Genomic DNA, 25,522 nt, shown 5'->3' on the forward strand with positions numbered 1-25,522 from the left:
TATGCAACTGTAGTGACTAGCTTCTTTCACTCAGCACAGCTTTGCAGTTCATGCAACTTGTTCAGTATATCAAGAATTCATTCCTTTTTATTGCTGCATCTCAGTGTATGAAAGTGCCAGTGTTTGCTTATCCTTTCACTGGTTGAATGATATTTGAGTTGTTTCTAGTTTCTGGCAATGATGAATTGAGCTGCTATATGTCTGTGCAAGTTTTTGTGGAAACACATGTTTTCAGTTCACTTGGGTAAATACCTAGAAGTGGGATTGATGAGTCATGTGGCGCATGCCTGCTAAGCTGCTTCAGTCGTGTCCAACTATTTTCAGCCCTATGGAAAGTAGACTGACAGGCTCCTCTGTCCATGGGATTCTCCAGGCAAGAATACTGGAGTGGGTTTCCATTTCCTTCTCCAATGCATGAAAGTGAAAAATGAAAGTGAAGTCACTCAGTCCTGTCCGACTCTTAGCGACCCCATGGACCGCAGCGTACCAGGCTCCTCCATCCATGGGATTTTCCAGGCAAGAGTACTGCAGTGGGGTGCCATTGCCTTCACTTTTCATACCTAGAGTTACACTATTACAATCATTCATCATATATCAAGCTATACATTTGATCAATTGCTTCAAGTCTAGTCATCATTTTCATTGGCGGCTCAGTCACACACTTGGTAATACAATAAGAATCTTGTGAAACAAAATACAAATGGTATAGTGGAATTAAAAAGTAAATATTTCAGCCATGAGCCTCCCACACCAGTTTTCTTAAAAGATTGTCAAGACTAAGGAATGGGTCACTTAAAGCAGAAATCTGATTTTTCATGTGGTTCAAATGTGTTACATTAAAGGATTTACAGGTATGAAAATCTGGTATTCAGTTTGAATTATAGCAAAGATATCTCCCTGAGATGCTGTAATGTGTCAAGGGCCTTGCAGTTGTGTAGCAAAGCCTTTCTCATCATAGAGATCTCAGAATTCAATAGGCTAATAGCCCAATTACTATCATTTAAAGCTTATGAAAGTTGTTAAGGCATAGATATGGTCAATTATATCCTCCAACCCCATTGAAGGCACACACACACACACACACACACAAGCTGCTAAATGGTCATACCAGTAGAATACACATTTTGACCCATTGCCATCATACCAATGGTAGATTGGTTAGTGTTACCTCTAATTCGTTATCATGTATGACCTTAAATTCATGGGAATCCCAGGCTACACCTTCATATCCATCCCTGTAGATGTGAAGGCCATAAATTAGTTCCACAATTCCACTGAGTTCCATACCAATCACTCTCTCTAAGGGTAATAATAGACATAGTTCAGAAAGCACCCAGGCTTGTCTCATGAGTACCAGGTGGATCAGTTTTTGTATGATTTAACCCTTCCCAACATAGAGGAGCTTTTAAATGACCATAGCCTGATATTAACCACGTAGATCCACCCCATAATTGTGGGAATTTAACTTTTCGTAGATGAGAGGTTAATTTTCTTTAATTGAGACTTAGCTCATCACTCTGATTGAGTTTAAATGACCCTAAGAGAAAACTTAAATCTATGGCCAGCACCCCCAGAGCAGGTATTATTAATTGGCCAGGTGAGAGAATCCCATCTAGTGATATCATGAAGCTAGAACAGGACTGAACACTCATCTAAAATAAATTTCCTAGTGGGTATCCCTAGAGAACAGAAATCCACCAAGGTAACCCAGAAGTACTAGACAAAGGTAATTGGCCACAACCAAACAATTGGGTTGAGTTTTACTTTTTTTTTAAGGCCAATCAGATTAGAGCTCATTTACAAACTGATCTCAGCAATCAGCAATATTATCAAAAGAAACAAAGACACACACTGAGACATACATACATCCAAAACAGACAAAGAGACCCTATAGCTTTGTTTTCCAAACTTAGTTATGCATTAAAAATGGTTGGAGTAAGATTTTAAAAGGTTTTGTTCTCCTTTTGTTCCTTTTGGTTTCAGGAATTAGATATGGTCTAGATCCAGAGAAATCTGCTCTAAAGGTATAGGAAGAGTTATTTCCTCTGGGCAAGAATTCTTAAAGAGAAATTTTTTTCTTGAAGCTTCCTCTGGACTCTAAAGAATATTGTGACCACATTGTCAAAAATTGTATTTTTTTTTTGTGACCATAGTTTTATAGCCAAAATTTAGACCAGATGGTGCTCAACTTGGCCCTGATGACAAGGGCAGATTGGTCCCAGCAAGGACTGTCCCTCTGGGGAAGTAGGGGTCTTGGTTTAATCAGCCACAGGCTGTTGATTGCAAGAGGAAGTCCTGGACATAAGGGAACTTCAGTTCATTTTCCTATCCTATGTCAATAAAGATCTAATAATTTCAGGCCATTTTTCTTGTCATTGGATCATAGCTATAGATTGACCAATCATTTAAAAATATTTTCCCAAAGGGTTCCCAGGTCGGGTGTGGAACCTTAATTCACATATTAGCTCAAACAGTTTGTATCAGATGTCTGTGCACTCAAACCAAACCAACAAACCAAACCAAACGAGAACTTCACCAGCCAGGAGTCACATGCCAAACGAAACAAAAGGCAAAGAGATGTGCAGAAATCAAAAGCCAAGTGGCAAGAGTGCCCCAAAAAGATGGTAAAGGGATGCCCCAAAATGAAAAGTCAAATGGCATAAATGCCACATGTGACTTCCCAGTTCAATTAGACCTGCAAGCTGGCAAAGTCAGTGCTAGCAGCCTTTTTAGTTCTGAGAGTTTCAAGCAATTTCTTGTTGATTTTCTGGGAAGAAGTTGCTCTATCATTTCTTGTTTTAGAAGCTTCTAGATACCAGTCAAAGCACAGCCGGCCTTTTCTAATTGTGCATGTAAAAATATAAATTTTAGATTATCAAAATAACCCAACTCTGGCCATTTTAGGTTGAGCTCTCTTTTAGTATAATTTCTCCAATTAATTAGGTACTTGCAACTATGAGCTCCATATGTATTGTACATGAACCTGGCTAGAGAGTTAGTCAGAGGCTGACTTTCTGACACCCCTTTATTTCTGTTGAGAGATCACTAGTGAACTTGTGTAGTGGGCTCATGTGTGGCTTGTGAGCCTAACTCTTTCAGGAGATACCCCAGAGTCATTTCAGCTCATCTTATGTGTCTCGGATTCTGCCTCCGGCAATCTAAGACCACCATGGCTGCTCAGGTCGCTGAATGGACAGTTCTTAGGTGTGACTCCCAGACGAGCAAGTATTTTAATTAATGAGTGGGTTTCCCTGTGGGCCCACTGCACGGTACGAGGACTAGGCCTCCACCACTCCCATAAATTTCTCAGTCACTTGAGAAAACCTAAACCGGGTGGGAGGGGTCTGATCCCTTTTCTTCAGAGCAAAGCTCTCATGTATTTTCCTCCCTTTTATCCTGAAAAATCCTATAAAGGCAGTCAAATTGAGGAAAAGTGTCAGATCAGCCTCTTACTTAAACACTCAGCCAAGACCATTCAGTCCCCTACAAAGGAGCGACTTTGGCATCTTTCAGCTGAGCCCTGGGTATTCCTTGATGTTTTCCCAATCGAGCCCCCCTACCCAGTACCTTTCCACTGGGTGGGCAATTCTCCTGGCATCTTTCAGCCAGTCCCCCACCTAGCATCTTTTTACTGGTGGGAATTCCTCGGTATCTTTCAAGTGAGCCCCACTCAGTGTCTAGACCGGGAGTGGGTATCCCCCGGATGTTTCACCTGGGCTCCCCCTAATATCTTTCCTACTAGGAGGGGGCAGGTAACCTGCTCCACCACCAAATAAAACTCAGAATCTCAATCAATATGGAAGATTCAAGAACCAGGAGAAACTTACCCAAATTCGTCTGCACTCGCCAAGGAAGCAGATGGGCGCAAGGGGCACCTGCTGGTACCAAAGCTCCAGTTCCCCGTGGAGTCCATTCAAAGAAAGGAAGTCCACTCTGGGTTGCTTCCTCAGTCTCCATAACTGTGCTGCTCGCAAGATTCTGTTTCCCATTTTAAGCTGAATTAGAGCCTATGTGCTGAGAGGCAGGATTGAAACAAGCCACCTGACTGGTCCCTGAGTTCTTTTTTTTTCTCTCTCTCTCCCCTCCCTGGGTTCCATAGGTACCATCTCAAGGGAAAGGGTATTAGCATCTAGGCAATAGCTTCCTTCAACCATCTTCTTATGACTCAGTATTCATTTCAGAAGTGATCATTCTCTAGGGAATTTTCAACTAAGACACAAAAATTCATCTGCCACATACCTTGGTCCTTATTCCCCCCAGGTTTCATTGCTATATAATTGACATCCAGCACTCCCAAAGAAAGGCAATGCCAAAGAATGTTCAAAGTACCATACAACTGCACTCATTTCACATGATAGCAAGGTTATACTTAAAATCCTTCAAGCTAGGCTTCAGCAGTATGTGAACCGAGAACTTCCAGATGGTCAAGCTGGATTTAGAAAAGGCAGAGAAACCAGAGATCAAAGTGCCAACGTCCACTGGATCACACAAAAAGCAAGGGAATTAAAAAAAAAAACCACCCATCTACTTCTGCTTCATTGATTATGCTAAAGCCTTTGCCTCTGTGGATCACAGCAAACTGTGGAAAACTCTTAAAGAGATGAGAATACCAAACCACTTTACCTGTTTTCTGAGAAACCTGTATGCAGGTCAAGAAGCAACAGTTAGAACCAGACATGGAACAAAGGACTGGTTCAAAATTGGGAAAGGAGTATGGCAAGGCTGTATATTGTTACCCTGCTTATTTAACTTACATGCAGAGGACATTATGCAAAATGCCAGGCTGGATGACTCACAAGCTGGAATCAAGTTTACTTGGAGAAATATCAACAACCTCAGATATGCAGATGACACCACACCTATGGCAGAAAGCAAAGAAGAACTAAAGAGCTTCTTGATGAAGGTGAAAGAGGAGAGTGAAAAAACTGGCTTTAAAACTCAACATTCAAAAAACTAAGATCATGGCATTTGGTCCCATCACTTCATAGCAAATAGATTGGGGGAAAGTGGAAACACCGATAGATTTTATTTTCCTGGGCTCCAAAATCACTGCGGACAGTGACTGAAGCCATGAAAATAAAAGATGCTTGCTCCTTGGAAGAAAAGCTATGACAAACCTAGACAGTGTATTAAAAAGCAGAAACATCACTTTACTGACAAAGGTCCATGTAGTCAAACTATGGTTTTTCCAGTAGTCATGTATGAATGTGAGTTGGACCATAAAGAAGGCTGAATGTCAAAAACATGATGCTTTCAAACTGAGGTGCTGGAGGACAGCCTTGAGAGCCTTGGACAGCAAGGAGATCAAAGAAGTCAATCCTAAAGGAAATCAAACCTGAATATTCACTGGAAGGATTGATGTTGAAGTTCAATACTTTGGCCAACTGATGCGAAGAGCTGACTCATTGGAAAAGACCCTGATGCTGGGAAAGATTGAGGGCAAGAGGAGAAGGGGCCGACAGAGGATGAGATGGCTGGATGGCATCACTGACTCAATGGACACGAGTCTGGGCAAACTTGGGGAGATAGTGAAGGACAGGGAAGCCTGGTGGGCTACAGTTCATGGGGTGGCAGAGTCGGACACGACTGAGCAACCAAACAATAACAACAATAATCACAATACTCATACAAATAGTATGTTTAAGGTGTACAGCATGAAATGATGACCACAATAAGTTTAGTGAACAACCACCATCTCATACAGATACAAAATAAATAGAAAAACAGTTTTCCTTGTGATGAGAATGCCTTAGGATTTGCTCTCTAACAACCTTCATAAAGTGTGTAAGTGAAGTGAAAGTGAAAGTTGCTCAGTCGTGTCCGACTTTTTGCAAAGTCATGGACTATATATGAAGAGTATTCAGCAGTGTCAATTATACTATCATGTTGTATATTACATCCCTAACATTTATCTTATAACTGCAAGTTTTACGTTTTGACCACATTCCTCCAACGCTCTCTCCCCCCACCAGTCTAATCTCTTTTTCTACAAGTTTCACAGCTTAGTTCTTGATCCCTCTCCTCTGGGAGGGCAGAGGAAGTGTCGTTATCCTGAACAAGACATTATCATGACAATGGGACAGCCCTGGATCCCTAGTTAAAGGAAATATGGTTGCTGAGTCAAGGGGTCTCCTAAGCTGAAATAAACAGTATCAGAAACGAAGATGTACTGGTTTAGGTCATGAAAAACATGAGAGATTCAATAGCTGAACCCGAGTGGGAGAAATATTGAAAGTAAAGTTCCATCAAAATTGAAAGTAAATGGAAAGCCCTGCTTGCTGGTGCAGAGCTTCTCTCCCTTCACACCCTGTGAAGCCTCCCTCCTCCTCTACCCAGATTCCAGGTGCTTTAAAGAACAAAAAAAGAGTGCACAGGGGAGGTGCAGGGGGAGGGGCTCAAACTTTATGACTGTTGACAATGAACATCCAAGCCACCATCATACACAATCCTTTGGCAGGAGAAGCCACTGGGCACACACAGGGCCAATGGCCTTGCGGTCTCCAGGGTAGAGCTGTGGCGAGTGGAGAGGCAGAAGGGAAGACTCCCGGAGCAGAGCACTCTGGAAGGTACTAGGGGTGGAGGGAAGCTACTCCTAGTGCTAGGAGACAAAGAAAAAGGCTGGCCTCCTCCAGTCCACTTCCTTCCCCATCTTCCTTCCACCCATGCCAGGAGCTGCCCGGAGCTGCCCGGAGCTGCGGTTACAACTGCGGAAGTGCAGGTGCTAAACAACTTGGTCTGTGTTCCCCCAGGGGAACAAAAAGAGCCTGAACTCAACTGGTAGAGCTTGAGTAAAGCTCTCGGTGAAGGAAAACAGCTCAAGTGATCTTGCGATTAGAGCATTATGTGCCAATTCAATCTACTGATGTGAAAATGTACAAGGAAACCGGTGTGTTAAATGGCTTGTACTGTACTATAAATGCTCACAAAGAGTTAGCAGAGGGACTCCCCTGGCAGTTCAGTGGTTAAGACTCTGAGCTTCCAATGCAGGGGTCGCAGGGTCGATCCTTGATCGGGCAAAACTAAGATCCCACATGCCCTGCAGGGCAGCCAAAAAAAAAAAAAAAAAAAAGGTCAAAGGAGATACTTCCATTCAGGGCACTTACAAAGGTAGAGAGGTGCTACTGGGACAAACTCCCCTGCTATTTGCCACCCATCATGGGGGAAGAGGGGCATGTGTGTCAGCATTTACTGCAAGCGCCTTTATCCTCTGAGGTCCAAAGTTTCCATGGTATAGATGACATCAGAATTCCTCCAAATCAACAGCCCTAACTGCAATGTTATCACACTTGTGCTCAGCTCAGTTCAGTTCAGTCACTCAGTCATTTCCAACTCTTTGTGCAACCCCATGGACTATGGCATGCCAGGCTTCCCTGTCCATCATCAGCTCCTGGAGTTTGCTCAATTCATGTCCATTGAGTCGGTGATGCCATCCAGCCGTCTCATCCTCTGTCACAGCCTTCTCCTGGCTTCAATCTTTCTGAACATCAGGCTCTTTTCCAATGAGTCAGTTCTTCACATCAGGTGGCCAAATGGCTGGAGTTTCAGCTTCAGCATCAGTCCTTCCAGTGAATATCCAGGACTGATTTCCTTTAGGATTGACTGGTTGGATCTCCTCACAGTCCAAGGGACACTCAAGAGTCTTCCCCAACACCACAGTTCAAAAGCATCGATTCTTTGGTGCTCAGCTTTTGTTATAGTCCAACTCTAACATTCATACATGACTACTAGAAAAGCCATAGCTTTGAGTAGACAGACATTTGTTGGCACAGTAATGTCTCTGCTTTTTAAGATGCTGTCTAGGTTGGACATAGCTTTTTTCCAAGGAGCAAGTGTCTTTGAATTTTGTGGATGCAGTCACGATCTGCAGTGATTTTGGAGCCCAAGAAAATAAAGTCACTGTTTCCATTGTTTCCTGATCTATTTGCCATGAAGTGATGGGACCAGATGCCATGATTTTAGTTTTCTGAATGTTGAGTTTTAGGCCAGCTTTTTCACTCTCCTCTTTCACCTTCATCAAGAGGCTCTTTAGTTCTTCTTTGCTTTCTGCCATAAGGGTGGTGTCATCTGCATATCTGAGGTTACTGATATTTCTCCCGGCAATCTTGATTTCAGCTTGTGCTTCGTCCAGCACAGCACTTCGAATGATGTACTGTGCATATAAGTGAAATAAGCAGGGTGACAATATGCAGCCTTGCTGTACTCCTTTCCCAATTTTGAATCAGTCCGTTGGTCCATGTCCGGTTCTAGCTGTTGCTTCCTGATCTCTATACAGACGTCTCAGCAGGGAGGGAGCACTTGTGCTCAGCGGGCAGAATTCAGGGCTGTTCTCATCAATTTGGTGAACCTGTCCCTTGATGAACCTTGTTATACTTTTACTGGCTCTGAGGCTATTGCTAATGGTTTGGCCATTCAATCTGTCAGTTGAAAGACTACAGACTGGCAGATAAAAGACACCTCTTGGGGTGGGGGCTTGTAAACTATGGAAACACAAACTGTGGGTGTTAATGAGAATGTCTGGCTCACTCATAGGGATGCCTACAGTAAAGGCGGTCTGTTCTTTTCTCTTTTTTGGCTGTGCTGGGTCTTCATTGCTGCTTGGGTTTTTTCACTAGCTGTGGCGAGCAGGGGCTGCTCTCTAGTTGCGGGGTGCAGGATTCTCATTGTGGTGCCTTCTCTTGCTGCAGAGCATGAGCTCTAGGGCACAAGGGCTTCAGTAGTTGTGGCACAACGGGCTCAGTAGTTCAGGCTCTAGAGCCAAATCTTCCCAGACCAGGAATCAAAGCCACGTTCCCTGCATTTGCAGACAGATTCTTTTTTTTTTTTTTCTTTACTTTTTTTCTATTTGCTTTTAATTGGAGGATAATTGCTTTACAATATTGTGTTGGTTTCTGCCATACATCAACATGAATCGGCCATGGGCATACATATGTCCCCTCCCTCCTGAACCTCCTTCCCACCTCCTACCCCATCTCATGCCTCTAGGTTGTCACAGAGCACCGGGTGTGAGCTCCAGGCAGGCAGATCCTTAACCAATGGACCACCTGGGAGACCAACTAAAATTCAGCTGCTGATCAAGGCTGCACTGACACAATGCCACCAGACATGGCAACACATCTGGCATTGGGGACTAGGCACAAATTAAAGGACTCTGTTTCTGATGCAGAAGCCACTAGCATGTGCCAGATTTGTGACTTTTTTTCAAAAGTTGGCCTGTTTGTTTGCAACAATGGGAGCCACAATGCATGGGGAATTGACTTTGCTCCCTCCTGACAGATTGACCACATGAGACCTTTTACTGTCCCCCTCAATGCCACGCATGGTCTCATCACTTTTGACACCTTTTAAGGTTATGTGTTGCTGTTTCAGCCTGATCACTTGACTTCAACTATACCATATGGCTTCTGTGAGTCTTATCTGTGTTACATTTTCAGTTCTCCAGTCCCTCTGCAGCATGACAAATAGTACATCTTTTTCCCCCCTCAAATGTCACCCAGTAATGGACCAATAGTCAAAGTATTTGATGACCATTCCACACCCTACCATCCATTAGTATCTGATATTGTTAAGCATTGGAATGACTTATGACTCTACTTCTGCTTGGTCCACACACCTTAGTGGGGCAATTTGGTCACTGACTGCAGCTGTCCCCAGAAAGAGATCACTTGGCTGCCTCCTTTGCAATGGCCAGGATGAAAGTTCTGCATACAAGCAAGGGATGACTGGCGAAAAAGCGAAGTTATAGGTATTAGGAAGGGACACCCCAATCATGTGACAGAGAAGGGAAATTACCAATCCCCAGCACTTTGACAGAGAACACCTTAGACCTCCAAGGATGGAGGGTGATTAATGCTGTCTTTGTCCCCTGGATCCAGCACTGTCACCTAAGTCAGGCAGCAGCTGCACTGGCAATCTGACTTGCTGCTTAATACTGTAATCCCCTTCCATGTTCTATGAAATCAGAAAAACTCACGTGGTTATGACAGGTCTAGAAGTATTTTGGTATACCTAATGCCATCAACAGCCTCCCCTGAAAGTGAACATGTGTAAACACATGATCCAGTATAACATTGTTTCAATCTAATTCGGATTCATATGCTTCTCCTGACACCCAAGTGACTTTGAGTCATGCCACGTATGAAGACTGAGGCTACAAATACTTGGTGACACTGCCCATGTGGCTTGAGCAAACCAGTGTAATGGTGACAACAAATCCTGAACTGTGCCCTTTTGGGTTGTATGTTTGTATGTGGGGGGAAATGAGCCATGGCCTCTCTCCATTGGGAACAGAGATTGCTTTTTGGCCCTTATAATTATTGGCAGTGATATTAAAGATCATCAGGATAGTCTAAACTCCCTTTTGTGGGTTGTTATGGATAGTAGTCTGGCCTGAGACTATATCCTTAGTGTGTAAAAGAAGACCAAGTGCTCCCTGCTGGGACTTATTCAAAGTTAGATGAGCCTAGGACTCTGGGAGGGGTGGATGAGGTGACTACTGCTAGGCAGTCTCATCCTGCAGCTTGGAGTTCTGGTGAAAACAGTTTATGAGACAAACTCAACAGATTTGATCCCAGGCTCTCTTGGTCAGATGAAGGTGGCATATTCATGCACCAAAAACACATTTGGCCAAGAATGTTGGGAGAGAGAGTCACCATGGGCCACTAGTGCCCTTGCACATCTTTCTGATGGTCTGGCCAAGACTGGAAACATTAACGCTCTTTACATGTCCATTTTTCAGGATTGTGTTTATATCAGAGCAAACAGCCTTGATGAATGAGATGGCGACTTCCCCTAGACAGAAAGGGCTTGCTTACGCTTGTTATAAAAGCAATGTATTCACCAAGCCCACTGTCCCTCTCCTGTAATGTAGCCCCTGTGTGTCCTAACATCCATAATAGTGGCTTTGCATCACCTCCGTGGGACTTAGGGAGCATGAGGGACCAACATGAGCATCATGCTGATCCTCTAGCTATGGCTTTTGCCAGGAGCAATAAGGTCCTTTGTGTCAGACCCAAGAGTCTTTTGCCAGTACCCACGGAACAGGTTAGCTTTTAAATCTTCTAAGTATGATAAAATCTCATATCATCAAGTTCTTGACAGTACCTTGTCTTTTCATTTCCTTAGTAATGACATCTAAAGAGCACAAGTTTTTAATTTTGATAATGTTCATCAATTTTTTTTTCAGGGATTGTGTTTTTGTGTCATGCTTACTCATTCTTTGTCTAATCCCAGGTCATACAGATTTTTTCCTGTGCTTTCTTCTAAAACCTTTTATACTTTACGTTTTACATTTAGATTTATTATCCAGTTCAGACTACTTTTTAAATAAATTATTATTTTTAAGTCGAGACAATTTTTCTTTTTCTTTTCTTCTTCTTTTTTTTTTTTGCCTATTGATGTTCAATTATTTCAACCCATTTTTGAAAGGCTGTCTTTTCTCCATTTAATTACTTTTTCATCTTGGTAAAAATTCATTTAGCCATATGTGTGTAGGTTTATTTCTGGGCTCTCTTCTATTCCACTGATATGTGTATTTATCTCTTCTTCAATACCACACTATTTGATTACTGTAACATTATAGTGTAATAATATTACAGAATGTGTGTCCTGGAATGTGGAAGAGTGTAATTCATATCCTATACGTTATAGTATCATCACATACTGCACCTAAAGATATAAACTAGTGAGTTCCTTAAATATTAAATAGCTAGATAGATGGATTATAAATGCTTTATATTGTTACAGAAAACTTTGGTGGATTATATAGATTTTTTTAAGAGTCTTTTAGTAATATTTGGGAAAATGAGTTTGGGTAAGCTAAGAAACCTTATTTTTCTCACCTAAATTAATGAAAGATAGGCTTCTGCTATCCAACAATGTGCTATTCAATGTACTTTCTGTAACAGATTAGATTTAAATAATGATGAATGTCTATTCAATCTTTTTCCACACTTAAAATTCTAAATAACAATGGTGACAACAATAAAGTGTTCCAGGGACTTCCCTGGTGGTCCAGTGGTTAAGAATCTGCCCCCAACACCTGGAATGCAGGTTCAATCCCTAGTCAGGGAACCAGGAGCCCACATACTGCGAGGCAACTAAGCCCGCATGCCACAACTAAGACCCAATGCAGCCAAATAAATAAATAATTTTTTTTTTTAAGATTTTCAATTGCTGCAGTCCATGGGGTAGGAAAGAGTCGGACACAACTTAGCAAACAAACAACAACAAATAAAAATTTCACATATATGTTTTGCAGATAAACATGTACATAGACTTCAGTATTCAGGCAATTCAATCCCTTCTCAGAAGCACTTTGCAAGAAGACAGACTTCTTAGCCCAGATCCCCAAAAGATGCTTTTGTTTATATTCCTGAAGGTGAAATCTCAAAACCTCTGCAACAAGTGGAGAGATAATTAGCAGGGAACTTCTCCAGAATCTGGTGCTTCATCACAGAGGTACAGCATGAATTATGCTTTAGAGGAGTGTGCACGGATCATGGTGAGAAGAGCCTGCAGCCCAGCGGGATGGCCCCACCTGCCACGCATGGCCAGCATGGCCTTCCGGACCCTTCCTCCTCTTCACATTCTGAAGTGGGCATCATTCCTGGAGGGTCAGGCTCTGGAAGGGCATCTGTCACTTTACTGGATTCTTGGCCTGTGCGGTTACAAGGAATATTTCATAAAATGTTTTTTAATGACTAAAACAAACAAACAAATAAATAAAGATGTTCAATTTAGCGTAGAACAACTATGGCTTGTACAAAACAAATCACACTCAACTTTCCCCCAAAAGAGAATGCCCAAACTCTCACAAGTTATCACACCCAGCTCTAAATTTAGGATTATTGACCCATGTTGATTCCTAAGTTCAACATAATCACATACTGATATTCTGTAATTTGTGGACTAAATTGTGAAGTTCAGTCACAACATCCCTTAGATAAGGGGACAAGGTGAAGAGGGTACATTAACACATCTAGAACACACACACATATTTCAAAATGGGGAAAATAGAAAATATAAACAACTATTTCTATGTTGTTTCTGTAACTAGCCACAAAGTTATAGTTGGTATTTATTAATATGACTTCTTTCTTCCATAACTTATCCCATTTTCTCTTGCCCTCAGTCAGTTTCTCAGCTATTGAGTTCTCTTTGCCCAGTGGGCAGAGGTAAAGCTTCATTACTCAGAGGTTTGAGCTTTCAGTGGTCTTGCCTATGTGATGTGGCTGTAATCTTTCATTAACTTTGACCACTGAATATTCCAGTTTCAAGAGGAGCCACAGAGTTTCAGACTTAATTCTTCCTGCATGCATTGTGTAGGAGAATGCATCCCCTTGATGATCAGGATCAATCACACCAATCAAACCCATATTTTGCCTACTGGCCCAGTGATGCATGAAGCTCAGATGGCTAGGTTGCAGTCTCAACAATCTATTCAACAGAATCACTGTTATTTCTACTGGTAGACTAATAATCAGAGTTTTAAATCAGCAGAGGCCAAAATCAAGAGGATGTGAAGGAAATACTTGCAAATGGAGGTTGAATAGGCAGTTCACCATTTTAGATGATGGAGGATAAGGTATGACCAGGGTGAATTCTGTTTAACTCTTTTTTGCCTTTTTCTGTAAAAGGAGTTCCTTAGTCAGAAGCAGTGTTGTGTGGGATATCATAATTGTATGTCGGCGAGAGTGGTGCTGGCTGCAGTGTTGCAGTTAGGGAAGGCAAGTCCATATTCCTGCCCCTTCTCTCATGGAAGGGGTCCAATGTAATTAACCTGCCACCAGATGGCTGGTTGGAACCGTCCTCCCAGAAGGAAATGGCACGTATCATGAGTTTGGTATTGGCCTCTGCTATTGGCAAGTTGGGGTTGGACACTCAACTGATCTGATAACTACATCAGCCTGGGTGAGGGGCCGCCCATGTAATTGAGCCTATGAAGAGCCTCTGTCCCTGCAACCATGGCCACTTTGTATGTGGGCCACTGAGCAAGACTCAGGGTGGGGCTGGCTGACATTCTTAGGTAAGTCGCCTTGTTTACATGATTCTTGAGAGCCTTCATCACAGCTAACATGCTCTGTTGGGCATTTATATGAAGCACAAATGTACTCACACTCTCTGGCCCTTCCTAGAGGTCCAGCTACATATTACTCCTCCCAAACCTTCTTGTCACCAGTACTATAAATTATTTTCTTTCCTAGTTCCTGAACATCAGACAGTGTAGAGCCATACCTGAGGCCATCTCTCCTTCTAAGCAAATTGAACAACCAGATATACCAATCTTCAGGGAAGATTTTACTTTTGCACTGTCTTTCTCGGCCTGCTCCTATGTGGGGCTGGACTGCTGCAGCGATATGCTTCTGGCTGGTGCCCTAATGTCACACAAAGCTGTACTTCAATAGATTCCTGACTGAGTAAGGACATCCATCCTCACCAGTTTGGTGGGAGGGCCTGAAAGGAACAAAAAGGCAAAGGGAGAATTCTCTCTCTTTTTGACCCGGGACATCCATCTTTTCCTACCCTCAAACATTTGATTGTGGTGCTGGTTCCTGGGCCTTTGAACTCCAGGATTTATACCAGCACCCCTGGTTCTCAGACTTAGGACTTGGACTGAATTATACCACTGGCCTTCCCGGTTCTCTAGCTAGCTGACAGCAGACTGTGGAAGTTCTCAGTCTCCATAATTGTGTGAGACAATTTCTATCATAAATCTTTTCATATATATATATATATATATATGTATATATATATATATATATATATATATACACACACACACACACACTATTGTTTCTCTGGAGAACCCTGACTAAATACAACTGGTCTATAAAGAAGTCCCTATATTAGTTTGCCAGGATTGCCATGACAAAGAACCACAGAATGGGTGGCCCTAACAACAGAAATTTATTTCCTTAGAGCCCTGGAGGCTAGAAGTCAGAAATTAAGTTATCAGCAGTGTTAGTTTCTTCTGAAGCCCTCACCTCTGCCATCTTCTCCAAATGTCTTCACATGGTCTTCTCTCTGGGCCTATTTGAGTCCTTATAATCTCCCCTGATGGCTCAGTTGGTCAAGACGCTGCCTGCAATGCGGGAGACCCAGGTTTGATCCCTGGGACAGGAAGAGGAAATGGCAACCCACTCCAGTATTCTTGCCTGGAGAATCCCATGGACAGAGGACCCTGATGGGCTACAGTCCATGGGGTCACAAAGAGTCAGACATGACTCACTCAGTCACTCACTCACTCTTCTTATAAGAACAGCAGTCATGCTGGATTAAGGCTCACCTCAAGGACCTTATATAACCTCAGTTACATGTTTAACGACCTTGTCTTGGGACTTCCCTGGTGGTCCAGGTTGAGAGTCTGACTTCCAGGGCAGGGGACATGGGTTCAGTCCCTAGACTGGGAGGATCCCACATGCCTCCAAGCAATTAACTCTGTGTCCCACAACTACTGAGCCTGAGTGCTACAACTACTGAGCCTGCACTCCAGAGTCCACGAGCTGCAACTACAAAAGCCAGTGCTTCACAACAAGAGAAGCCACTGCAATAAGAAGCCTGAGCACCGCAACTAGGAGCAGCCCCTACTCGCCACAACTAGAGAAAGCCTGCACACGGCAACAAAGGCCCAGCACGGCCAAATAAAAAATATTCAGTTTAGCCCATAACAGTTCCCATGAAACCATAAGTGTGGGTTGACAAAAGGAAAGCCATGTGGCAGGTGGGGGCACAGTGGCAGTGTGAGTCACTGCTCACAAATGTTACTTGTGCCTTCAGAACCTCCTCAAAGCCACTCCATATATATCATTTCTATTTCAAGAGCCCTCTGGTACTCTTCACTAGCCAAACAAGTATATCACATAAGAATGTTATGTAATAGGGATCACTACACTGGAATTTTAAAGTCTTGATGGCGACCCTCATTTCTGAGAGTCTCCTATGTCTGCAGTATTGGTTACAGTTTACTATTTAGACAGTACAATATAACGGTTAATAGCATGGACTCTGGAGCCAGCTTCTGGTTTAAGTTCTACCTTATCAATTATTAACTGGTGACCCTGGGTAAGTTACTTAAGCTTAACTTTTCTGTAAAATGTGTACAATAACAGTACCTACTGTGAAACTAATACAATATTGTAAGTCAACTAGACTTAGATTAAAAAATCATTTTAAAATACCTAAAAGCAAACAAAAATAGTACCTACTTTGTAGTGTTGTTTTGAGGAATATTTTTTTAATGCATATAAAGTGCTTGGAAGAGTGTCTGGCATGTAACAAGAGTGATAATTGTGTTTGCTATTCCTGCTACAATTGGAAAGGAGAGTAAGTTCCAGGTTTCCACCTGTCCCTTCCTCAACAGAAAAATTCTTTTTCCACGGGGAGCCAGTTGGGGTATTTTGCCAGTTGCTGGTTTTACCTATTACAACTGTAAACCTAGGAACTGGAGAAATTACCGGAGAGTGGGTTTGTACACCCCTGGCCCCACTATGAGTTGGATTTATCCATTTATCATTTGACATTCATTAGCCCTCACTCTGACTGTGGGTAACTGTGATGCTCTCATTCCCCAGGATGACTGTCAGCTCAGAGCCATTGTCTACTAAGCCCTGGCGAGTATGTGGATTTTTATTTCTCCGCTACGCAATTACTTTGGGAAATTACTGTGTGTCCTTTCAGGGGTAACTAGGAAGATTTACTGTGCATAATTACAGTGTTACCATAACATCCTTCCTCGAGGCTCTCAGTCGCCCCTTCATTCTAGGGACCCTGGATACACAACCTGAGGAGCTATGGCCCTCTCTCATGGTGACCCAACTCTCTTTTTGCCAGACTTCTTTTGGTTAAATGAGTCATATTTCTATTTGAGTCCTAGGGCCCCATGATTCAAGTAATTTCCACCAAAGATCAAACCACTCAAAACCCAGAGCCTTAAAACAACCGCTATTTATTTAATGTACAGTTGTTGGGAGTTGGCAATTTGGGCTGGGCACATGTGGACTATTCTTTTGCTTGTGTCCGCTGGACTCTCACGTATCTGTGGTCAGCTGCTGCTAGCAGTCTTGGTGACACTACTTCTAGGAGTTGGTTGGCTATTATTTGGGCATACAGGGATAATTGGGGCATGAGTTTGATCATCCAGTCTGATGCCAGCAGGCTTACAAGACTAGCAATAGTGTGGGCCCCAATGCATAAGCACTTTTCTCGCTTTTGTCTGCACTGTTTTTGCCAATGTCCCATTGACCAAAGCAAGTTAAAAGATATCTTCAAGAGAAGAAACAAATAGGTCACCTCTTGACAGATCTGCAGCCTCAGTGCAAAGTTATGGATTCAGGGAGAGGGAGCATTTGTGGTGATTTTTATTCTGCCCCAGGCACCAATCCTCTTCCCCCTCCTATTCTGGAGCCCTAGCCTTTTGCAGGCATATCACTCAATTTCTTTACAAAAAACACTGTTCATTTTCATCCAGGAGATACACTCCTTCACTGGTGATGAGGGAAAGGAAGATGGTGAAAGTAAAACCCAAATTATTCAGCCATTTTTCAAATACTTTTTAAAATAATCATTTCCTTTCCCTCATCCTCCCATGTCCGCTTTCCATACCTGGTCCTTCTTCCCTCAAAGTGGCTCTGTTTCTGCAGCATCCTTTGCCTGCCTGAGATTCGCTGGGCTGTGGTGCCCTCCTGTGTGATTTCAGTTTGAGCCAATCTGTGTTCATTCCAGGAATTTATCAAACATTTTGGGCCACTAGGGGCTTCCCTGATAGCTCAGTTGGTAAATCCAATTGCAATGCAAGAGACCTGGGTTCGATCCCTGGGTTGGGAAGATCCCCTGGAGAAGGGAAAGGCTACACACTCCAGTATTCTGGCCTAGAGAATTCCATGGACTGTATAGTTATGGGGTCTCAAAGAGTCAGACACGACTGAGCAACTTTCACAAGATTGTACAGTTTCCCAAAGACAATGCATTGCCTGAGGCTGTCTTGTCTACTCTGTTTCTCCTAAAGCTGGGGTTGAGATTGTATCATTTATAGATTGCTTGTGCTGTTCTGCTTGCCTTAGACAAAAATTTTAATATAAAAATGAGCAAAGGAACCGAGCCTGGGCAACTTGAGGGGCAAAGAGAAAGGGGTGAGGAGAAGGGAAAGTTAACTGAAAAAAAAGCCTAACTCTCCTCTCCCCCACTGATGCCACTGCCCCTGGGGTTTCCAGGACCCTTTTAGTCTGCCTTCCAGTCATCTAGTCCATGGGGCCCTCCTTCCTTTTGAGGCCACTATGAATGACCAATAAACATAATATTCAGCTTCAACTGTAATCAAATATAAGCAAATTAATCAGAATAATGCTTTGCTTTTAGATTAGCAATAATAAAATAATACCTAATAATAATATGAGTGAGGATGTGGGGAAATGGACAGCGTCATACATTACCTGAGGGAGTGGAAATTGGTACAACCTTTCTTACACGGAAATTGAATATACTGATTAAAATGAAGACTGCAAATCTTTTTCTTAGCTCATCCAAATGTTTATATATATACATATTTATTTAATATATATATTTAATTGAAGTATAATTTATTTACAGTATTGTGTTAGTTTCAGGTGTACAATAAAGTGATTCAGTTATATATGTGTGTGTGCACTCAGTCGTATTCAACTCTCTGTGATCCCATGACTGTAGCCTGCCGTCTCCTCTGTCCATGGAATTTTCCAGGCAAGAATACTGGAGTGGGTTTTCATTTACTACTCCAGGGGATCTTTCTGACGCAGGGATCGAACTTGTGTTTCCTGCACTGGTTTACCATTGCACCGCCTAGGAAGCCCTCAGTTTTATGGAGGGCTTTTCTGTCTGACTGACTTACTGTCTGAGCCACTGGGGAAGCCTATATATCTATATCTAAATATACTTTTTCAGATTCTTTCCCACTGTATGTTATTGCACGATATTGAATATAGTTCCCTATGCTATACAGGTCTTTGTTCTTTATCTCTTTTCTATATGAAAAAGTGAAAGTGTTGGTCATAGACATTCCCTTCTCCAGGGAATCTTCCCGACCCAGGGATCAAACCTGGGTCTATCGCATAGCAGGCAGATTCTTCACTGTCTTTTATATATAGCAATGTGTTAATCCCAAACTCCTAATTTATCCCTCTCCCTCCAGTAACCATAAATTTGTGTTCTATAAGACTACAAATCTTTTGACAGAGTACTTCCTTTCATGCAAATGTGCAACAATATCTGTATGTATAAAAGATGTCTAACCTTGCCAGTAAACAAAATATGCAAATTAAAACAATGAGATGTCATTTTCACCTAGAATGCCCAAGATTTAAAAGAATATCAATGCTATTATTAAGAAAGTAGAAGATGTTCATGGATACCTTAGAGCTGTGTGAAAGGCAGTTTGACAATATGTATCAAAATCATTAAACAAATGAAAAACTTTTGATCCAAGAACTCCATTTCTAGGAATGTACCAGAGCGAGACATCAGAGAAGTATACAAAGATATGCCTGAGGATGCTAATCTCAACACTGTTTATGACTGTGGAAACTTTGAAACCATCCAAATATCCTTCAGTTAATGATTGGCCTGCTATAAGGAGTCATACACGGTACTATTAATCACAAAGAATCAATATGAAAGGATAAGCAAGATATATCATTATGTTTAAAACAACTATCAAGGCAGTATGTTACTATGATTTCACTTTTGTCTTACTATTGGTGTGTGAAATATATATATGTGTGTGTATGTGTGTCTGTGTGTTTTGTTTAATAAAATTGACTAAAACATATACCAAGCTGTTAATAGTCTTTTTTTTCTGGTGGTTGTGATCCTAGAAACTTTGCTTTTCTCATAATATATACTTAAGTTTCAATGATCTACAAACAATTGGTAAAAATCATATATATTAAAACTTAAGAAATTTTGTAAAGTTGCTAAGCTTCTCTGATAGTTAAATAAATGCAAATTAGAAGAATAATAAGATACACCTGTTGTCTATCATGTTGAGGAAAAAAATTCCAAGACTGACAATATTGTATAGAGCTTCCTTCTCTAAACTTCTTTGATCAACCGCATGTATTAGGAAAACTTTTTGACCTCAAACACTAAATATCTATGCTATGTGATGGTTTTTTATAATAAAGAATGAATTATATTATTCATCCTCTTCTGCCACTTGCAAATTCATGTTTACAATGATGCTATTGCAATAAATTTTGGCATAAGAAAAACTGGAAACGTTCAGAACACCCATCAACAAGGGACTTGTTATAAGAATTATCAAACACTATGAGCTGATATATGTATTGGTGTAATTATCCATCTTCAGGGAGAGTGAGGTAGTTGTGTGTTATTGACATGGTAAGGGCACCTTATCAACACATCACATCTGGAGGTATATACAGGAAACATGATCTCAGTTCATGGCTGCTGGGGCAGGGTGGTGAAAGGGAAACGAAGCAGGGAATTTGCTTTCCATTGTTCTCATTGTGCTGCTGACAAAGTCTAACAACTCGCTTTTAGACTTTGCCCATTAGCAGAATACTACAGATATAAAGCAAAAACAAATAAGACGCTTGAATGAATAACGCAGAATGCACACAACTTAAAGTTCAATTAGTTGGTTTGGTGTGTTTGTACTAGCTTACAACCGGGGACCGAAAAAATTCCTAAAGGGATTTGAGGCGACAGGAAATGCGTTCAAGCTTCGAAGTTGCTCAAGATCCTGCTTACGGAGCAAAATTTCTAACGATTCGAGCAAGTTTCACTTTGCTTCCGTTAAAATTTAAAAGTTAAAAGTTGAAAAAGGACCACTGGGGTCAGGAAGCTAGGTCTCCCGGACAAACTGCCCGCCCCTCCCCGCTCCTCCCGACTCCCCCTTAACATTGCCCCTTCCCCGTCCCAGGGCTCTGGATCCCTGGCGCTCTGCCTGATCCCGCCCCACGTGGCCCCGAGGCAGCCTAGGAGGGAGGCCCGGCGGGGCACCAGTGCCCGCTGTGGCCAGAGCACAGCCAGAGGAGGAGGGAGCACAGCCAGAGGAGGAGGGATCCCGCAGTGCAGCGCAATTAGCATCTGCTGCCGCGCGATCCACCTACCGCGCCGATTCCCCCGCGAGAGCATCCTTCTGTCCCCTGAACCAGCGGGAATCACCTGGCTCTGGGCGCTGTATCCGGGGCCACAGCAAACCGATGGCAGCAGCAGCGGCCCTGTCGGGCGTAGCAGTGCGGCTGTCGCGCTCAGCCACGACCCGCGGCTCATATGGCGCCTTCTGCAAGGGGCTCACGCGCACGCTGATCACCTTCTTCGACCTGGCCTGGCGTCTGCGCATGAATTTCCCCTACTTCTACATAGCGGCTTCGGTGATTCTAAACGTCCGCCTGCAGGTACATATTTAGAGCAACTAACTTTGTGGCAGTGGGGAGGCCCAGCAGGATGGCTGACCTCCACCCACTGGCTCACCCGCCCTAGAGCACAGTGCCCAGCTCGCCTCACGCACACACACTTGCCGGCCTGTCCTGCTGTCGCCCCACCTTTTCATATAAACGCGCAGCTAGAAATCATTATTTGTGGCAAGTCTGCAATCTAACCAGGAAACTCTAAAATAAACGAGAAGTTGAATCTCAAGGAAGTAGCTAATTCAAGGAACAGAACTTAAAAATCTGAAAATCCTCAGAAATATTTAAGAAGTTCTTCTGTACATAAAGGGTTTCTTCCCTCGTGGCTCAGCTGGTAAAGAATGAGCACGCACGCTGGGAAATTACAATGAGCACAGGATGCGCTAAAGGAGAAAAAAAAAGGAAAAGTTACCAAGGACTTAAATAAACTGCACAAGAATGGTCCAAATAGGAAGCAAATCTTCCAAATTTGAAAAAAGAAGTGAAAGAACTTCCCACTGGATGGAATCAATTCTAGGCAATAGATGGATGGAAGCTGGAGGAAACTGATCACATGATCTGGAAGACATACTTGTCTTCATCCCCCAAAGGAAAAAACAGAACTTTCAGGGGAAAACAAACATTTCAAACTGTACAAGGAGAACATGCTTCCTATATGAAGCAACCTCAGTTTTCAAGCATTGCGGGGAGTGTGAGAAAAGGAATCGGAACACTGGCATACGTGGATCAAGACTCTGCAATCACAGAAAATCCAATCATAGCTTCAACATCCCTATTCAATGAACAGTGTTTAAATAACCATTACAGGGGAAATATTAGTTATGCTTTTTCGTTTTTAGAGTAAATCTCTAGACAAATCAGGGAAGACTAAATTATGGTCATAGAACAGAATGGGAATGGTAATCAACTTTGACAAGTACAGGCAACAAGTTGGCAACCAGAGGGGAGGAAAGGGAATACTGGTGTTATTCTCCTAAACTAGGAAGTCTCCAGGTGAAAGAATAAGGCAGATTCAGGGGTTACATTTTTAAACTGAAGGAGTTAACCAACAGGAAACTTAAAAATAGTGATACAATGGTAGGGAAGTGGGGCAGGAAAACCCAGGAGACAGCGGGAAGGCAGCAGAAAATGTCTCACTTCATCAAAGTTAACAAATAGTAAGAAAAGCATATTACTAGGAAAAATGGAGTTAACCTCTAGGCAGACATGTAAAGTTTTTGCCTCTGGAATGGGGAAGCAAAAGCTAAGAAGGGTAGGTGGGGATTCACTGCTTTTCATTATATGCCCTTTTGTACTGGTTGATTTTTTTTTATAATCCTTTATATGCATGTATTATCTTGATTAAAAATTAAAACCTATTAAAAGTGAATTTACTGCAGTTGGAATGAAATTTGGGGGAAGGGGGTTGGGGAGTGGCCCATGAGTCCAGGTAGGTTCTGCCTTCCTATCTTTCTGTGATAGTGGATGCGTATCCTAAACTGTTCCCGAATGATCACATGAAATATGATTTCCTTGCTTTCCAAGTACAGCATAAGATCATAAGGAAATGCCTGATGAAATGATCAGTAATCCTCAGATAGTCCAGAGTTTCCTTAGTCTATGAAACTTCTCATGAGCTAATCTCTACAATGTCATGTTTAAGGTAAAAACAAAACAAAAAGTGTGATTTAATTTTTCTTTTTTTTCTTTCTTTTATTTTTTTTCCATTTATTTTTATTAGTTTGAGGCTAATTACTTTACAATATTGTAGTGGTTTCTGTCATACATTGACATGAATCAGCCATGGATTTACATGTATTCCCCATCCCGATCCCCCCTCCCACCTCCCTCTCCACCCGATTCCTCTGGGTCTTCCCAGTGCACCAGGCCCGAGCACTTGTCTCATGCATCCAGCCTGGGCTGGTGATCTATTTCACCCTAGATAAGATACATGTTTCCATGCTGTTCTCTCGAAACATCCCACCCTTGCCTTCTCCCACAGAGTCCAAAATTCTGTTCTGTACATCTGTGTCTCTTTTTCTCTTTTGCATATAGGGTTATCGTTACCATCTTTCTAAGTTCCATATATATGCATTAGTATACTGTATTGACCTTTATCTTTCTGGCTTACTTCACTCTGTATGATGGGCTCCAGTGATTTAATTTTTCAAAACTGAAGAATTGGGCAAGTACCCCATGATGTTTAGACAAGGTTCTCACATTTTAGTATTGATCATAATAGCAAGGGGGCGGGGGGGATAAGCTAAATATGCAACAGAAGCTGGGCTAAACAGAAATAGTCCATCAATGGAATGGGGTAGTATGTGCATGCTCAGTTGCTCAGTCCTGTCTGACTTGTTGTGATCCCAGGGACTGTAGCCTAACAGGCTCCTCTGTCCATGGCATTTTCCAGGCAAGAATACTGGAGTGGGTTGCCGTTACTGAGCCAGACAGAAATATATATTATATAACATACACTCTTCTTAATTATAGAGAACTAATACTTGGAAACACTATATGCACAGCATATCCCCAAATATGCATTCATGGCTTTCATGAAGTGGCTAAAAGGATCACTTCTCATAGGGAGGTATTAGATTACCTGCTACCTTTAGGGGATCAGGCTCCCCAGGTGGCTCGGATGGTAAAGAATCTGCCTGTCATGCAGGAGGCCAGGGATCGATCCCTGGGGTGGGAAGATCCCCTGGAGAAGGGAATGGCAACCCACTCCAGTATTCTTGCCTGGAGAATCCCATGGACAGTAGGCCTGGCGGGCTACAGGCCATGGGGTCGCACAGACACCACTGAGTGACTAGCTTTAAGGGGAATATATCACTAGACAAAGGGGCGAGCTTAACAAACAGGGGGACTTTTAGCATGGCCTGGAGACCCCATCCCCTTTCCACCGGCTCCTGTTCTTAATGCATCAGACTCCAGGGCGTAGAGCTCTGCCCCGGTTCAGGTGATAATGCACATGACACAGCCGCAGCTTCCTTGGTCATGCTGGTGTTCATTGTGAATAATTAAAACAAACAAGTGAGATCTTCTAAAGCAAATGAGTTTTATTGGAAGAACACAGGTATTTAACAAAATACAAGAAACTGAAGCAAGGAATACATTTTAAAGACACAGAAATGAGGCTAAATCAGGGAAACTCAGCTGCATGGCCTCTTTTTTTGTTTTGTTTTCTCGCCATGCCATGCAGCATGTGGGATTTTATTTCCCCCACCAGGGACTGAACCCCCTCCCCCCTATATTGGAAGCATGGAGTCTTAACCACTGGACTGCTGGGCAAGTCCCAACAGTATGTCTTCTTGTATTCTCTGCTGTGAAAGGTTACCAGTGGGCCTTTGCAGGCTCTCACTCATTCTTGCGGGTCTAGTCCCAAACCATAACAAAAGTATTACTGGCTCAACTAGGATAAGATGAAAAGTATTCCAAACCAAGTAGCTACGGCCAGGAAACTCAGTGGCACAGAAAAGAGAAGGCTGTGGGAAGGTCTCAGAGAAATGAGGCCTGCTAGAGAGACCAATCAGCCTGAGACAGTGCCTTCAAGCATCTGGAATACAAAAACAGCACACACGCACTTTGACATGCCCCCATGGGTACAATATTTTTAAAGATTTCTTGAGGAAGCACAAAAGCACATATTATACAAAATGAAAACAACCCAAAGTCCAAGCCATTCCCAAAGGCACAATACCCCAAAGTCAATTTCTGGTCAAATGACAACTCGCTGATGTCACAGGGCCACTCCTTGAGACGAGGTCCTCCGCATGAAGCCGTAGTCTTCTGTAGAACTGCTGAGATTCTATGAAATTCAAAATCCTATGGACTAAAGGGTAACCTTATAGACCACTAATGCAGATACTATGTATATATAGAGAAACCAAGGCAAAACCATAATTCAGAAGCTGTAAATGGTATTAACCATTTCCCGAAGGAGAAATATTCTTCCCTCTCAGTTCTAAACTATAAAAACTCTTGGAGGGAGGTGACACTCATTTGTGACCATGGAAGGTTCTTTTTTATTATTTTTTAAACCCCTTTATTGAGGTATGAGCAATGACTGACATACAAAAAGATGTACACATCTTAATGTATACAATCGAATGAGTCTGGAGATAAGTATACATCCATAA

General features: G+C 42.4%; 1 protein-coding gene across 1 annotated transcript; it reads left to right on the forward strand.

Annotated features, from left to right (window-relative positions):
* Positions 1–20,923: 20,923 nt before the first annotated feature.
* LOC122689643 (small integral membrane protein 10-like protein 2A) lies at positions 20,924–21,890 on the forward strand. Its single transcript, XM_043896253.1, has one exon. The coding sequence runs from the start codon at positions 21,195–21,197 to the stop codon at positions 21,399–21,401; it is 207 nt and encodes a 68-aa protein (XP_043752188.1). The 5' UTR covers positions 20,924–21,194; the 3' UTR covers positions 21,402–21,890.
* Positions 21,891–25,522: the final 3,632 nt, after the last annotated feature.

This window comes from Cervus elaphus, chromosome X (genome assembly GCF_910594005.1).
Source record: "Cervus elaphus chromosome X, mCerEla1.1, whole genome shotgun sequence".
In the NCBI taxonomy this organism is placed as follows: domain Eukaryota; kingdom Metazoa; phylum Chordata; class Mammalia; order Artiodactyla; family Cervidae; genus Cervus; species Cervus elaphus.